Below are 18,609 nucleotides of genomic sequence, written 5' to 3' on the forward strand. Positions count from 1 at the left end.
TTTGGCAAGTCTCAAGAAGAATAGGAGTCCAAGAAGCTTTGAAGACCTCAAATGTAGTTCATGGATTTAATGTGATGGGCTACAGTGATTCTCCATTTGTCTCTCAATTCAAAATTCAGCCAGGTGTGGTGATGCATGCCTGTAATTCCAACAGCTCAGGAGGTGGTGGAAGAATTGTAAGTTCAAAGCCAGCCTCAACAACTTGGTGAGATTCTAAGCAACTTGGCAAGACCCTGTCTCAAAATAAAAAATTATAAGAGCTGGGGATGTGGCTCAGTGGTTAAGCACCCTGGACTCAATCTCTAACACAAACAATAATAATAATAATAATAAGCCCAAATGTCAATTCATATATTTATAATAGCTTCACAGTCTTTATAATAATGGAATGACACAGATTCCGGAGAACCTCATCTAACAAAACTTTATTCTGGTGTCAAAAATCAGAAGGCTTGGGCTGGGGATGTGGCTCAGAGGTGGAGCATTCACCTAGCATGCGTGATGCATTGGGTTCAATCCTCAGCACCAAGTAAATATAAAATAAAGATGTTGTGTTCACCTATAGCTAAAAAATAAATATTAAAAAAAAAAATCAGAATGCTTAGTTTGACTTTAAACAGAGTGACCTGGAAGGTCTGGAACAGAGTACTGTAATTTAGCTGAGCACAAGATTATTAATTATCTCTCCTCTACCATAAAGCATCTCTTTTTTAGGTAATTTTAGATAATCTGTCTTCTTTTAAAAACAAAAACTATCAGAATGTTTTTATGAAAAACAAGTTTTAGCGGGATGCAATGGCTCACACCTGTAATCCCAGCAGCTTGAGAGGCTGAGGCAAGAGGATCTCAAGTTCAAAGCCTGCCTCAGCAACTTAGAAAAGCCCTAAGTAACTCAGTGAGACCCTGTCTCTAAAAAAAAAAAAAAAAAAAAAAAAGGCTGAGGGGGCTGGAGTTGTGGCTCAGTGGTAGAGCGCTTGCCTAGCATGTGCAAGGCCCTGGGTTCGATCCTCGGCACCACATAAAAATAAAAAATAAGATATTGTGTCCACCTAAAACTAAAAAATAAATATTAAAAAAAAATAAAATAAAGGAATTGTGTCCAACTACAACTGAAAAATTTAAATTAAAAAAATACAAAATAAAAGGCTGAGGAAGCTATCTCACTTCTCAGTTTATACCCAAAAGACTTAAAAATAGCATACTACAGGGACACAGCCACATCAATGTTTACAGCAGCACAATTCACAATAGCTAAATTGTGGAACCAACCTAGATGCCCTTCAGTAGATGAAGAGATAAAGAAAATGTGGTATATATACACAATGGAATATTAGCATTAAAAGAATAAAATCATAGCATTTGCAGGTAAATGGATGGAGTTGGAGAATATAATGCTAAGAGAAGTTAGCCAATCCCAAAAACCAAATGCCAAATGTTTTCTCTGATAAAAGGATGCTGATATATAATGAGGATGAGGGGATGGAGCATGGGAGGAATAGATAAACTTTAGATAGGGCAAAGAGAAGGGAAGGGAGGGGCATGGGGGTAGGAAAGATGGTGGAATGAGGTGAACATCATTACCCTAAGACACATATGAAGACACAAATGGTGTGACTCTACTTTGTAAACAGAGACATGAAAAAATGTGTTCTATATGTGTGATATGAATTGAATTGCATTCTGCTGTCATATATAACAAATGAGAATTTTTAAAAAAGGTTTGGGGATGTGGGGATGTGGTACAGTGGTAAATGGCCCTGGGTTCAATCCCTGGTATCAAAAAAAAAAAAAAAAAACCAAAAAGACAAAAATCAAAATTTCTGGAAGGAAAACATCTGACTAGCCCAGTTTGGGTCTGTATGCACCCATGGATCAGCCAGCTGGGGCCTGAAAGGCAGAGTCAGGGAGTAGACAAGTAGGTGCTACAGGTCTATCCTCGAACACCCGAGAACTTCCAGAGAGGATAAAGATCACTGAGCTAGGCAACTCCACAAGACGTATCAACCACATTCATTTTTACCATACAGGGGTCATAACTAATGTGAGTTATGATTACCAATATTGAATTCATTTTGGAAATTATTGTACTATATGAATATCTGATTCCATTTTTGCTTAAAACTTACCTATAACATGTAGTCTTGAGGAAGAGATAGCAAAATGTTAACAGTGGTTGTTTAGTCAATGAACTCTTAACCTATATGCATTTTCTTCTCCTATATTTATCTGGGTTTTTCCTACAATGAATATATGATACTTCTTGTTACCAGGAAATACTTTTCCCCTCTCTTCTGGTGTCTATGAGGAAGGATTTCTACCAAATATTATTGGTCTCTCTCTCCATCCTTTAGCTTCTTTACCTTGGGAAAGGAATGATGACTCATCTCAGTGGTAAATTAGAGAAGAACAAATGAGGAAGAACAAATTCAGCTCCACCCTACAAATTCCATAAGGAACCACAAGTTCTCAGGGTGCTACCCTGGCTGCTGCCTTGGATGGAATGGGTGGTGAGTCTTCTGGATTTCAGTTAGCAAGCCCATTTGGCTCACACTTAAAGCATGTCCTCCAGCTTAGACTTCAACACTAATAAAAGTGATTTTTAGGATCCTTATGCATCTCCCTTGAGTTATTTTTCAGTGTTCAGGACATAAACAAGAAAAGACTATTTATTGAGCCCCTGAGAGATTCCAAATATGTTTTCAAAATCCTTCCTCTTTCATTTCTTTTTAAAGGAAGTAATAGGTGAAATCTTTCTCATTATTGATATTTTGTTATTTAATTTCACCTTTCTAGCTATAGTCATAATTTACAAATCCATTATTGGCTTAATTTTCTCATTCTAATAGTGAAATGTTGAAATGTCACAGAATTTAAGACTGGGAAAAAACATAATTCAGTTTAATCCAGTGTATTCACTACACATAATAAACTGAGGTCCAGAGAGGTTAAGACCAAGGTCACAAGGATGAACAATGGTAAACCAAGTCTCAGTACCCAAATTTCTTGCTACCAGTGTTTTTTATATATAGTGTGACATCTCTTAAGTACAATTCTTTTATTGCTTTTACAGAATTTCTGCCAGTTTTTCTACATATTTTGTTTCTCTGTTCAGATAATCATTTACTTCTCAGTTGATTCTACCAACATGAGTCTCCCCATCTTCCTGCTACCTGACAAACAGAACTTGAGAGTTTCTCTGGTTTTCTCTAAAATCAGCTTTATCTTATGTTGGGACTGGGCAGTCCTGCTTTTCTTGATGCTTGGTCATGACAGGCTGAATTGTCTCTCCATAAATTTAAGCCAGTCTAGTCTCTTATAAGCAACAGATTATTAGATTTTTTTAAACCAGTCACCACCAATACACTTTATTTTGATAAAGTATATTAGAAACAATGCATCTGTGCTCTACTGTATCATCCTATAGGTTTATGCTACTATTCTTGCAATTCTCTTTTTAATAGTATTATGTAGCAGATATGAAACACTACTTGTTAAATCAAAAGATGAGCTATCCTTTTTAAAAAACCATTTTAATCTTGTTTTCTTTATTTATAACCTTGTTTTCAATTTTATTATCTGTAATATTTTATTATATTAATATTTTATTTTAAATATATGATACCATATTTTAAATATATTCTTCCATAGAAGGAGGTACTAGAAACTGTTTGATGTTTCATACTTTTTCCCAATACCTTCAATTTTTTCCTACTGATTTTCCTAATCTGAAAAAAAAATCTACATATTTTAATTATTTTCATTATTTTTTTACTTACAAATTAAGAAGTTTAAAAATTCTGGAGCAATATAAAAATTACAATTATGTTTGTCTTCCGTGGCTTACCCTCCTTCTCACTTCCTTCTATCCTGACAAAATCTGACATTACCTAATGAAATTCCATATGGACGCCATGAAACCTTTATTATAGTCTAAAACTATATTGTCCAGTGCATTAGCCACTAGCCATATGTGTCTATTTAAATCTAAAAGAAAATAAAATTTATTTCATTTTATATTTCAAAGGCTCAATAACCACATGTGACTATGGGTACTGTATTGGCACAGATTTGGAACACTACCATTACAGGAAGCTCCATTGGACGATGCTAGTCTTATGACTTAATTTATCTATTTATATCATAGTGAAATACACTCTGTTAAAGTTCTGAAGGGTTCCATTACTTTTGTAGGTGTTTGCAACATCTCCATTTTTAGGAAACTGCATGGTTATCCAGGAACCTAAGGCTTTCTCCTAACTCCACAAGGATTTTTTTTTTTTCTCCTTCTAAGAAGGTCTAAGTCTAAGGTTCCAAGTGGCTTTTATGATTACATTTCTAAATCTTCTCTTTTCTCCTAGAATTTTTTTTTTAAATGGTTATAGGGATTGAACCCAGAGACCCCCTACCACTGAGCTATATTCCCAGACCTCCTTTTAATTTTGAGTCAGGATATTGCTAAGTTGTCAAGGCTAACCTCCAACCTGTCATTCTCCTGCCTCAGCTGGGATTACAGGTATGTGCCACCACACCCAGCTTGGACACTGTTATTTTTGTTTTGAATTTAAGAACTTCACAAATAGGTGCCCAGAAAGGGAAAGAATTTTTTACAAAGAGCTCCTCTATAGGAGAAACTCCTCTATATACTCTCAATGGCACACCGAGATGGCCTTTTAGTTCAGAAAAGTTTTCTATGATCTTTCTCCCTAATTATAATTTATAAGTTATTCATTCTAACCATTCCTACTTCTGGTATCTTTACTTTTTGAAAGCTTGAACACTCAAGCTGTTCTGAAGATGTGCTGGTTCTACTGCATTATTATTTCTTGAGATTCACTTCTTTTTCATATGCTTCATTTTCTTCTTGTTCTGATATTCATGCACTCATTACTTAGTCCACCAATATGTAGCATCTCAGTTATGCCTGGCACCCCAAATTTTGTAGTGTTCTTTTTATATTTCAGATAGTGAAATCAGAAAATTTCCCAATGGCTTCTGCTCTGTAATCTACTTTATCTGAGACTATCTATGACAGGGAACCCCTGCCTTTCCTGAATCTTTAGGTTTACCTATTTCTGTGCACTGTGACCTCTTTCCTGCAGCCAGTGATATTTTTAGTTCTTTTTTTTTTTTTTAAATTTCAGCACACACTTTTCTACAGTCATTAGCTCGCTCTAACCTCTTTGAACACCATATCAATTTGCTTCTATTTGCTTGAGTTGTCAAGCAATGAAGCTTGTGTGGGTGGGCTCCTGTTTCCTACAGGCTCCCTCTTCCCTTCTAATGTTGTGACACTTATTAATTACACCCAAGTTTATTTTTCCCCTCGGGTTCTCACTCCCCCACCCCAGCAGTACTGGGAACTGAAGTTACTTTGAGCTACATCCCCAGCCTTCTAACACTGTTTTGTTTGTGATATCAGGAATTGAACCCAGGGGTACTCTACCACCAAGCTATACCCTAAGCCCTTGTCCTTGTTTCTTCTGAGAAAAGGTCTCACTAAGCTGCTAAGGGTCTCGATACACTGCTAAGGCCAGCCTCAAACTTACAATCCTCAGGCCTCAGCTTCTTGATCACTGGGATTATAGGTGTGTGCCACCACACTCAGGCTTACTTTAGTTTTGAAGCTGATTTTTCCGGGATCTATTGACCCAGTTTGTGTCAGATATCTCCACTATGATTTGCTTTGCTAGCTTTTCATAAATCTCTTTCAGAGATATATTTTCTCAAAAGGAATCTTCAGAATAAAGGTAACTTAACAAGTGCCTGTAGCTTATGTTTCAGAAGTTCCTTCTTTTTAATATTTATTTTTTAGTTATAGGCAGACACAATACCTTTATTTTATTTTTATGTGGTGCTGAGGATCAAACCCAGTGCCTCATGCATGCTAGGTGAGCGCTCTACTTCTGAGCCAAAACCCAGCCCCAGAAGTTCCTTCTTAATATATAACTGTAAGAAGGACATCAGCATGTTTCTACAAGGAAGAAAACTATTAGAGACAGTCATGTCCCCAGACCATTTCACAGAAGCAAACTTGACTTGTGATGTGCTTGAAGCACAGTACCATATTTTAACACCTCAGAATCTAATTACCTAATAGCTCCATGGGGGGAAAAAAACATCCAGAGTTTGAACCACACAGACAGAAAAACTCTGAGACAAATGGGAGACCTTTTCTTCTTAAGGACACTTCAAGTACTTAAGATTTTGTTCGATTTTAGAGAAATATCTAGAATCAATTTCCTATTTCACTAAGGATTTGAAAAGAATGGGCTATAAAGCATTATAGCCAGAATGCAGGATGGGGCTGAAAAGCGGTAGTGCACCTTGGAGACCTGACAAATGCTGACTCTCTCCCTCACTGCTCTCCAGAGCCAGTTCAGATAAGCACTAGGAAAAGACCAGAAATGAGACTGGGGTGTTTTTTCTTTTTTGTACATAAAGAAATAGAAGAATCTGGAAGGGAATGAAAAGGAAAGGGAGTTCCAGTGGTCCTTTACGCATTCCCAGATGGACAAAGGTAGTAAATGATGCTCACAGGTTAAAGTGGCCTATATCAGTCTCAACAGGTAACATCCTTGAAGTACAACCTTAACCCATCTGAATCCTCACTGTTAACCACATAGGCACAGCCAATCATGAGTGTTTGAAAGTTCTTTGCTATAATTACAGTCTTATGCTAACCAAAGACATTGAGAAATGAATTTACTCAAAAATCATTTAAACTGCCATAATGTGGCATCAACCTACTAATTTTTAATCTCTACTCAGCAAATCTAGAAAGATAGTCTATCTTGTCAATCATTAACATGGAACCAAAGAAAAAGAGGTAAAAAAAAAAAAAAAAACTTATTCATAGCTCATTAAGGACGAATACCATTTGTTTTATTTATTTTGGCAGTACTGGGGATTGAACCCAGAGGAGTGCTACCACTGAGCTATATTGCCAGACATTTTTATTTTTTATTTTGAGACAGGGTCTTGCTAAATTTCCCAGGCTGGCCTCAAACTTGCAATCCTCAGCCTCCTGGGTCACTGGGACTACAGGTGTGCATCACCATGCCCACTTGGATAAATATCATTTTTTAAAAAAAACTGAGATATAATTTATATACTACAAAATTCACCATTTTAAAGTGTACAATTTAATGGGTTTTAGTATGTTCACAAGGTTATGTGGCCATCACCTCTATTTATTCCAAGAACATTTTCAACACCTTAAAAAGAAATTCCATGTGTGCCCATTAGTAGTCACTCCCCATTCTTTCCTCCCCATAACCCCTGGCAATCACTATCTACTTTCTGTCTCTATAGAGTTGTCTATTCTGGATATTTCATATAAATGGAATCAGATAGTTAGGGGCTTTTTTGTGTATCTGCCTTCTTCTACATAGCCATGTTCTTAAGTTTCAGCTATCATAAAAATTCAAGGGAGAAAAATAAAGTAGAAGAAAGGGACCAGGGGGAGGGAGGAGGAGAAGGGAAAGGGGAAATACTGGGGAATGATAATGACCAAATTATATCATGCACATGTACAAATATGTAACAATGAATCCCACTCCATTATGTTGTAATGCACCAATAAAAAATAATGGACAGCTGGACCCAGTTGCACACATCTGTAATGTGAGAAGCTCAGGAGCCTGAAACAGGATGATTGGTAGTTCAAAGCCAGCCTCAGGGGCTGGGGTTGTAACTTAGCAGTAGAGCGCTGGCCTGGAACATGCAAGGCCCTGGGTTCGAACCTCAGTACCACATAAAAAAATAAATAAGTGAAATAAAGGTATTGTGTCCAACTACAACTAAAAAAAAAAAAATTATACATACACACACACATGTGTGTGTGTGTGTGTGTGTGTGTGTATAGATAGATACATAGATAGCCAACCTCAGCAACGATGAGGTGCTAAGCAACTCAGTGACACCCTGTCTAATTAAATACAAAATTGGGCTAGGGATGTGGCTCTGTGGTTGAGTGCCCCTAGGTTCAATCCCTGGTACACGCCCCCCCAAAAAAAGATGGACAAAAAGAGGTTTATCCAGGTATAACACGTACCAGTAATTAACTCTGTTTTTATGGTATGGATACATGACATTTTGTTTATCTAGGAATGGCATTTTAAAATGTACTTTTGCCGCTTAAGTGATGTACTCCTCAGGATTACTCAAGATCCAAATAAAGACAACACATTATTCACACATTTATCTCTTGGCCAACAATACTGATTATCAACATTTTTACTGAAGTTAACTTATAAATTATATCATAGCTGGGTGTGGTAGCACATGTCCATAATCCTAACTATTTGGGAGGCTGAGGTAGCAGGGTCACTTGAATTCCAGGCCAGACTGGGCAACATAGTGAGACCCTATCTCAAAAACAAACAAAAAAAAAATGTATCATTATAATCTTCATTGTTTTGTGCATCTTGTGATTACTGTGGTAAATACTTCTTGGATTTTCTACCTACCATCCTTTTTCTAAAAACTGCCCCTTCCCTCCAACCCTTCTGTATTGTTATAGTGACCTTGCTCCTGTCTATAGGTGACTGGCCCAGGAATATACACCTGACTTAAGCTGGACCAATTAAAAGGAATATAAAATTGGAAGAATGGAAGTAAGATTCTGTTTTCAACTAGCTGCCTCCCTGATTGAAGGAGATACATTCTCAGGAGATCTGGCTGTATTATCTGCCATGTAGACTAAAACACTGAGAAAACTAGTCTTCAGGAAAATAACAGAACAGAAAGAGAGAAGAGTAGAGAAAAAAGATAGAGTAAGAATGACTGGGTTCCCTATGGTGATCCAGTCCCCAATTCCAGGTCCTTCCTAAGCCCCGGCTGTATCCCTGCCTTTAGATTCTATGGGATACCTATGCACTTATAGTAAATCCCTTTTGCTGTTTAAATTAGTTGAGGTTTCTGTCACCTTATTGTCATCCAATAGTCCTAATGTCATTATCCACAGAAAAGATTAAGCTCCCTTTTAGCAGGGGCTCAACCTCCACACCACTTATTATCCAAACATACTTAAGTTACTACCCACAGAATAATTTGGAAAACTATTATAAAAAAATACTCAAGACATTCTTGGATAAGTATGTAGAAAACAATTAAATCTGTGCCATTTTATTGAAAATCTACATCACTGTATCACCAATTCAACCTATCTTTGCATCCATTGTGCAAAAAAATCATTTAATTTCCTCAGAAAGCAAACAAGCTTCTTTTTTGGGAGGCAGGTACTGGGGACTGAACTCAGGGGCACTCAGCCACTGAGCCACATCCCCAGCCCTATTTTGTATTTTATTTATAGTCAGGGTCTCACTGAGTTGCTTAGCACCTTGCTTTTGCTGAGGCTGGCTTTGAACTCAAGATCCTCCTGCCTCAGCCTCATGAGCCACTGAGATTAAAGGCATATGGCACCGCAACCGGCAAGTTTCTTTTTATATTATATTACGGCATGCTCATTTGTAATTGCTTGGAGTTCTAAGTCTTTTAAAACCAAAATGCTATATTTTCCTAAGAAAATCTGAAGTTTTTTGAGTACAAATAATTGTTCTTTCCCTTTTAAAGCCCATTCCCATAGATCATACTAAAATAACATCCAGCATTCAGATATAAATGAATAGCTGAACTTCCTGGATTTACCTTCTCCTCCTATAAACGTGATTTATTATAAACCACTAATAATGCCCCTAAGAATAATTTGTAATTAACCAACATTGCACACAACTAATGATTATATAATGCAGGTCCGAGAGGTGACGAAACTCTCCTTAACTGACTACACAGGAAGTCATCTTAACAAACCTGCTCTACAGTCCTGTCTGAGGGTTATGCCATCACTCAACAGTGCAGTGGTAATTCCCTGCACAGTCCTGGGAGTCTTTACTTCCTAATGTACCGTTTTTTCCCCCAAAATCAAATCCAGAATTTGTCACTAAACTGGTTCTTAGTGGGGATAATAGATATAAAACCCAAAATCTAAAATATTGTCTTAAACCACTATTAAAAATTCAATAGGGATGAACACACTAATCCTTCAAAGTCTAAGATTTGGTTCCCAAGTGGATTTTCTATCACACTGTTTAATGTCCCTTCCTTTCCTAAAACATACTTAAATCTTTAAAATTATATTTCTAATATTACAAAGTCTTAAAGAGACAGAATCCCCTTCAAATTATTGAAGCAGTCCAGTTGGATATAACCCCCTAATATCAGTGCTGGTGCAGTTTCTGAAGATTTGACCTCAAATTTCCTTCTCTGTAGCTTGAGGGAACTATGTTGGCCAAAGCTCTCAGACAAAATCCTCTATATTTATCACTATCTCTTTTTTAAAAAAAATTTCAAGCCTGTAAGTTTAAAAAAAATGGCTCACATTAGGATTGCTAGTTTCCTTAGACTCAAACTGCTAGGGGAGCTGAGCGTGGTGGTAGCACAACTGTAATTAATCCAGCAGCTCAGGAGACTGCAGCAGAGGATCGAAATTTGGTGAGACCCTGTCTCAAAATAAAAATAAAAAGTATTGGGGATGTAGCACCCCTGGGTTCAACCACCAATACTGCAAACAAATAAATAAAACTGTTAGGGCAGAAAACTGTTTAGAAATCTTTTTTAACCTAATTCTTTTCCAAATATGAAAGACGGATAAGAAATAAAAGAGTTGCCCAAATTCACAGAGAAAGTTGGTAAAACGAGCATAGTTAGAGTAAAGGTACTTAGGATCCCCTGCCGGAAACTCACTTCCTTATCCCACCCACCTGAAATGTGTAAGTATGAGGAGTCCTGAAACCCCTCTGATATCTAGGAGAAAAAAAAACAAAAACAAAAACTACAGTTTTCTGCTTTGGAAACTGAGGGTGAAACTGCTTTTGAATCACATCTGATTTCATGGAAGTAAATGATTTTTATCTTAAATATCATTTCATGATTCAGATTCCAAAAACTGCCACTGAGATATAAATGTCATGACGGGCTTGGCCTGAAGGCTAAGGTTAATAAAATTGAGTACTGGATCTTCCCTACAATCGAAAGGTTTTTCACCACAATGAACTATGGCAGTTATTGATTTTGTGTACCCAAAGATGTCCCTATACCCCCTTTTCCATTAACAAAATCTATAGTCCCTTGGCCAGAAGGCTGGGTATGTGTCCTAAGTCTGGCTAATCAAGTATCACACATCACTGGCAAGAGTTTCAGTATGTAAAAGTAAGGCCAACCCAGAATCTTTCTCCAGAACTGTGTGTGACACAGATGCTCTGAAAAATGAACTTCCTCTCTGCTTCCCACCATGTGGAGAAGCTTTCTGAAGTAGAACCTGAGACCAGCATTCACAGAGAAAGAGAGAAAAGCAGAAAAAGAAGGTCCAGCAACACCAAATCTTTGATTCTCAGCCCTGAGCTGGCCTTTTATCTTTTAAGTTAACCCTATATCTTTATCAGTTACAGAAATCAGTACATTCCTTTTTTGTTTAGAATAGTTTGAACTGGGTTTTTGTCATGGGTAACTCAGAAATTCTGACTTATAGGGCTAGGGTTGTGTCTCATGGTAAAACACTTGCCTAGCATGTGTGAGACACTAGGTTCGATTCTCACTCAGCACTGCATGTAAATAAATAAAATAAAGGTCCACTGACAACTAAAAATATATAGTAAAAAATTCTGATCTATATGTACAGGGAAGAAGACAAAGATAGAGTATGTAACTTCACTATTTCCATTATACAGCCCCAAAAGCCTGAGTTTGCCAACATTTATATTGCCCTTTATACTAGGAAATCAATAAAACTTTGTTTAAAAAAATTTATTTATCTAGTTTTTAAATTTGGATGCCCTGAGCTAGGCCCTATTCTCTCTCATATCTATCACTCCTAACACTCTACTCTTCATCATATGGCTCCTGAAAGTATCTGAATTTCCTAATATTTCCCTAAGATATTCTAGAATTTTAAAAAATTCAGATATAATAAATAAATGTAATAGAAATTAAATATAAAATATATGCCAAGTAACACTAATTAAATGGGATTTTACCTTATCTAAAGCATCAAAAAGACAGTCAAGTATCATTATGCTATGAGACAAAACTTAAACCAAATCTGAGCTATAGCTACATTAATATAATTTAGTACTATGTTTTCCACTTTATAATAATCAAAATCAATAACAACAAATCTCAAACCTACCTCCAATAAGGCTCCAGTTTGGAAGAATTTCAAAGGCTTTTCAATTGAATAATAAAGGCTATGGTAGCTCCCCTTAGCCAGGTATGCTCTGACCAAACCAACTGCTATAACCAACCACCTATTAAAAGAAAAAAGTAATGGAGTGGGGTAAGTAGGATTTAAGAAAATAGAAAAACATGGCAATAACAGAACTTGCTTTTAAAGGGGGCCTCAAGAACCAGTGATCCTGGACTTACAAATGTTGTGGTTTGGATCTTAAGTGTTCCCCAAACCCCCTGTGTTAAAGGTTTGATCCTAGGATTGCACTACTGGGAGGTGGTGAAACCTTTAAGAGGTGGGACCTAAAGGGAGGTTTTAGGTGTGTGTCCCATGGGATTATGGGATTATGGCCTTTTTAGGACTCTCTGGCTCCCTGGCCATGAGGTGAGCAATTTTGCTCCACTAGGCACTCCCACCATGATATGCTGCCTCACCACAGGTCCAAAGCAACAAGACAAAATGATCGTGGGTTGGAACCTCCAAAACTGAACCAAAATAAACCTTTTATCTTTATAAGCTGATTATCTCAGGTATTGTTATAGATATAGAAAGGTGACTAACACAGTTTAATACAGTTTTCAAATGAAAAGTTGTAATGCACAGAAGTGCTGCACACCAATAACATCCCACCACAAATGCCTGGCAAAAACACAGTACCACCTCACCCATCTGGAGCTTGAATTTTTGACAAACTTGTCTGTTGAGAACAAGACTAAAATGAAGGAAATAAGTTAATAAATAAATAAATAAATAAGTTAATAAATAAAGTAGGTTCCAGAAAGCCTAACACAAGAGGAAAAAAACCTGTTCAAGAAGCCCACAGAGTTAAAGAATAACAGGATGGAGAGAAGATGGTTTATATTATTTTTACAAGTTTCTTACTGGAACATTCCCATATCTTAAAGCTTATCATTTTAAAAACTGCAAATGAAATAAGAATAAAAAGGTGTTTCTTTAAAATAAAGTACTTTAGCTAAATTTCCCAAAACCAACTCAAGCATGATAGAGTTAACTATAGGCTTATTGATTTAAAAAATGCAAAATGGGAATGCTCAGGCATAATACAAGAAATACTACATTTTTGCTCCACTCTCCCTCTCAAAAATAAATGTTAGAGCCTGGCACTGTGGTGCATGCCTGTAATCCCAGCAGCTTGGGAGACTGAGGCAGGAGGATCATGATTTCAAAGCCAGCCTCAGCAAAACAAGGTGCTAAGCAACTCAGTGAGACCCTGTCTCTAAATAAAATACAAAAAAAGGAAGGGGGATGTATGTGGCTCAATGGCTGAGTGCCCTGGAATTCACCCCCAGTACCGCACCCCCAAAATAGATGTCAGACCTTGTAATTTTTTAAGTTTTATAATGAAACAAGTGATCTTTATTATTAAGGCATGTCTTCTGGAAGGCATGTACCTAAATTGAACCCAAATGTACAAATTTAACTAGGCCATGGGGTATGTGGTCTATGCTATTTCTACACACTATTATACAGGAATATCAATTAGGAGTTTATGAAAGAAGAAATAAATTCCTTAACAGTTTAACTGGCCCAGCCGGGCAATAATAATTACTGCTCTAATTTATTAGTATTATATTAGAGCCTTACTTTACCCTCACAATCTCAATTTCTTTTCCTTACTTAAGACACTACTCTATACCTTCTACCTCATTCTCTTATGTTCATCACCCAGGAATAAAGAATCCTTTTTTTCCTCCTCAAATGTACTTTAAAATTCTTCTCCAGGGCAATGCTCTTATCTATGAATGCCCTTGCTAGGACAAGAATTTTACTTACACACACATACACAACAGATTCCTGAATGTTCTTTTAAAAATCAACCCATGTGACCATTTATGTGAAAGAAATAGTTCTTCACTGACCTGTGAATCAAGAGAAAAATGTTCTTTTGACAAGTTCTGATCTCTCCACACCTACCATTTTTAATACTAGCAGAAGCCTATGATCCTCCCAGGAAATATTTTTTCATCAAGAAAACAAACTACTTAACTGTAAATATATATTAATATTTGTTTAAATATATATTAGCATGTGCTGGTATCAGCATATGAGACACACACAATTAGGTGCCTCCAGGAAAGGGGTCTGAGTGGAAAGGAAAGACGAGGAAGATTTTCATTGTATGCCTCTGTGTATATTTTGATTGAACTCTGCTAATGTATTACCTAATTCTAAAAATAAATTTAGGTCGAATATTCACTATACAGTTCCGTAAACTATTCTGTAAACTTGAAAATTTTCAAAGTAAAGTTTTAAGGATTTTGGTTTTTACAAATGTATAATATAAAAATTCATAACAAATGGCCTGATCCTGTAATCCTCCTAACCAAAACCACAGGATCAAAGAACTGCAGGGCTGAAGGAACCCTTAAGATCACCTAACCCAACTCTTTAGTTCTTGAGGATTTTTAGAGAAAAAATCGAAGGCCTAGAGAATGACGGCAATTCATTCAAAGTCACACGGCTAATGTCAGAACTCGAATTAAAAACCTGCTAAAAGATGGACCTAAAAGAAGGCAACACAAGGGGGTCTCTTCTCCCCTTCCTCAGTAACTCTGCCTTCCACTCCCCAGCTTCTTCCCCAGTCCAACCCCAATCCAGTCTAAAAAGTCTAAACTCCCCTAAAGCATACATCTAAAGCTCACGTCGTTGGCCAAAAACTTCGAACGCTTTCCCACTACCTTTCAGATTAAAGCCCAGCCTGCATTTTGAAAAGAGCCGCCGAAATGAATGGTCACTGCCGCCACGGCTCCCTCCACTCCGCTGGGCTGGAACTGCTCAGCGTGCGTGACTGGACGGTGGGCTGTCCTCCGCGCCGCGGGATGGCCGGCCCACCGCCCCCAGACCCGCACCTGTGGCCGGCCCGCTGGTCCCCGAGAGGCCCTCCGGGGTCGGCGCCCGGGCAGCCCTCCGAGCGTCCTCTCGGAGCCCGCGTCTCCCGCGCCCGGGAATTCGGTGCCCCCCACGCAGGCGGAAGCTCGCGGGCAGGGAGTGGGGCCGACGCGATGCCCGGCCGCCCTCCGCGCCCAAGTGCGGGTCCCAGGCACCCGCCCATCGGCTGCACCGCGCGCGCGGGCAGCCGGCCGCAGAGCTCCCTCCTAGCCAGGCTGCCTCTCCGCCTCCACGAGCCCCAGCCTCACCCCGCGGTCATCACCACATTGTAGATGACCAGGTACGCCGTGGCCAGAGGCCCCGGGCCCTTCTTCTTCCGCATGCCGGCGGCTTCGCCCGCCCCGACCCGGCCACCGCCGGCTCCATTCCCTTTCGTCGCTGCAGTCGCCGCCGCTGCCGCCATGTCAAGTGCCCGCAGCCTGCTCTCTCTGCGCGAGCACCTCGGACCCGACTCGACAGGGCGAGGGGGCGGAGGGAGCGATGAGGGGGGCGGGGCCGAGCGCGGGGCGGAGCCGGGACAGCGCCCACGGGGCTGCCATCTTGAGTAAGGGCAGAGACGCTCCTGGCACTCCCGCCCCTCGGCTCTCCTCAGTCGCACCGCCATCTTGGATCAGGGAGAGCCCCTCCTCCGCCGCGCTTCTGGTACCCTCCGGCGCCATCTTGGATTAGGTCAGTGTGGACCTTGGCCACCCTTGGCTGGGACTGCTGGTTCTGCAGTCTGGGTGCTTGGTCGTAACTGGCCATTCACCCTCCTATAACCCGTGCCTCCGTGTTGGATCAAAACGATTATGCTTTCTTCTACTCATGGCTTTTTCCAATCCCCTTATTTTCACCCCTGTACACAGATCCAAGGAGCCTGCTGTTTTAGATGAGGGTAGTGTTAGGTCGGTGGCAGCGACTTGGTGGCGAGTTAGCCGACCTAACAGGTAGCAGACGCCTAGTTGGCTTCTCAACCAGCCCAGAAACTTTAGCAACTTAGCCAGACCCTGTCTCAAAAATAAAAATGGCTGGGAATGTAGTTAAGTGGTAGAGTACCCCTGGGTTCAATTCCCCAGTACCAGGAAAAAAGAAAAAGTATTCACTTCAACAGGTATTTATGAAGATGTATAAGGTTGCACTAGGGTTTATGGGGATGAATGAAAGTCCCTCAGTCGCCCAGAGATTACATAAAAGCAGCCAGATGAAAATAAACATGTATTAATTGGTGAAAAGTGATGTCAGATAGGCAATTATTACAGTAATCTAGGCGATAGTGATAATGGTTTGGACCAGAATAGTAGCAATTGAAGGGATGAAAATTGAATTCTGGAAATATTTTAGAACTATAAGATTTGTGGATATAGTATTAGATTTGAATGGGCGATGAAAGAAGCATTAGGACAACTTGGAAGAATAAATTATAAAAGTGATTTTGAAGGCAGAAGTCAGGAGTTTTATATGTGTTAAGTTTGAAATCTTGATTAGATGCTCACGTGGAGGGACTGAGTAGACAATTTAGAGACTGAGGCTCAGGAAAAGAAGCAGATTTTTGAGACACGGAGAGCCTGTTGCCTTATTTTTCCAACTTTGAAGATCAAGTTGATGGACCAAAATTGCAGTTGTGATCAGAGGGGGAAAAAATACTTTTTTGCAAAAGAAATAAAGAAATGAACCATTTTGCAAAACAATCATCTAAAAGCTTCATTCGTCAACTGATTGTTTTTCCCCCAAATAATCTACTTAATGGGAAAGTGGAAGGTACAAATGCAGTTGGAAATCAATTTAAAACTCAATGTATCTTCTTGCAGTCACTTAGGCCCAACCCCCATTTGTTCTGTACAGTACACAGTGATCTTTTCCAAATACAACTTTGTTCATGTCTACTACTTCCTCTGCCCTATTTCCTTAAAACATCTAAATTACTTTTAGTGACACTTAAGATAAAGTGTAACATATTTAACATGGCAAACATAACTCTGCATAGTCTGGCTCCTACCTCCCTCTTAGTCTCACTTCACACTGTGCTTTCCCTAGTCATACTAGGTTTATCTTGGGTCTTCCAGTGAGCAAGGCTGTTTTCTACCAGAGATTGCACATTCTGTTCCCTTTTGCCTAGAACAGTCCCTATCCCAGCCTTCCTTCTGATTTAAATTCTGTAGTCACTTTCTCAAGGGAAGTTTCCCCGAATTTCTGAAATGAATCCCTGCTATGGTCTCCAAATATTTCTCATCATATAATTTACAGTAATTTTATATTTAGTCCGTGTGATTTCTCTCCCCCACTAGACAGGTGGTGATAAGTCAGGGACTACCATGGTAAGACAAAAGGCTGGGACAACAAAATGGGTCCTGGGTGTGATAAACTATTAATCTTTGTATCATGGCTTTCTTTTCTTTTCTTTTCTTTTCTTCCTAGTCTGTGTTCTTTCAATGAGACCATGATAAAACCACCGAAGCAGAATTTTTGCAAAAGGTGAAATTGTTCCTTAGGAAAAAATCTAAATAAACCCTCCAGCTTCACTTCTTCTTAACTCAAAAATCACTAATTTTGGTGGTCACACAGCTGGCCTGTGTTTTTAGTTTCTCATTAGCTTTGCTGTCAATAACACTTCTGACATGTAGGTTATGATGATAAACATTGGGTAAGTTACCCTTCAGGGACCTGAAAGTTACGCTTGCTGAAATCATGGACTCTTTGCTTGGGCCTGCAGATGTCTGATGGGTGACTGAAATGAGATGAAAAGACTTGGCATCTCCGTCTTCATATTATGTCTGTCCCTTTTGCTACCTTAACCTTTGGGTCAGGTTCTGTTTGGCACTGCATGGAGACATGTGGATTGCCAGTTGGAGCTGGGCTGTGTTTTCTTTTATCCCACCCTTCTGCTTGCAGCAGCAGCAGAAATAGCAGCAGCCAAAACACCTAAAGCCCTTCAGCCCTATCACAGGATAATGGTAACCAGCTGCAAAAGTAACTCAACAATTCCCAGGACAGAGTGACTGTGACTGCCTGGTGACCTGAGTCTCATGCAAAAAGAAACATCTTTTGGAGTAGCGTCCCTGACCCGACTTTAGCCACCCCAGCAAGTTGATAAAAAGTTTACATCCCACTTTGTCTGAAGAGCAGCCTGATTCCCTATCCTTCTCAGTGCTGTCTCCCTTCAGCTGCCGCCACAGTTAAAGCCTTGCTTGTGTGTGATCACAATGCTTAGCTCACTCTCATTTCTATTGTTTCCATGCCAAAAGATTCCATCTCCAGTAACAGAATGAATTGGTGGAGCACCAGAGAATTTTAGGGCAATGAGACTATTATGCATGAGCTGTAATGGTGGATGGGGCATTATGTATTTGTCAACCCCATGTGTGCAACAAACAAGAGACTATTTTATTTATTTATTTATTTATTTTTTTTTTAAATATTTATTTATTTTTTTAGTTCTCGGTGGACACAACATCTTTGTTTGTATGTGGTGCTGAGGATCGAACCTGGGCCGCACGCAT

The 18,609-nt window shown here is 39.1% G+C and overlaps 1 protein-coding gene across 1 annotated transcript in view; it reads right to left on the bottom strand.

Annotated features, from left to right (window-relative positions):
* Window positions 1–15,606, bottom strand: part of Hacd2 (3-hydroxyacyl-CoA dehydratase 2) — a 93,324-nt gene extending 77,718 nt beyond the window's left edge. Inside the window, exons 1-2 of the mRNA XM_046458045.2 lie at window positions 15,382–15,606; window positions 12,185–12,302 (exon numbers count right to left, since the gene is read on the bottom strand). Of these exons, the coding sequence (XP_046314001.1) occupies window positions 12,185–12,302; window positions 15,382–15,536 (273 nt within the window). The 5' untranslated portion in view covers window positions 15,537–15,606. The remainder of the gene's footprint in view (window positions 1–12,184; window positions 12,303–15,381) is intronic.
* Window positions 15,607–18,609: the final 3,003 nt, after the last annotated feature.

This window comes from Marmota monax, unplaced genomic scaffold (genome assembly GCF_021218885.2).
Source record: "Marmota monax isolate L192 unplaced genomic scaffold, Marmota_monax_Labrador192_F-V1.1 WCK01_AAM20220418_F8-fsc00052, whole genome shotgun sequence".
Taxonomy (NCBI): domain Eukaryota; kingdom Metazoa; phylum Chordata; class Mammalia; order Rodentia; family Sciuridae; genus Marmota; species Marmota monax.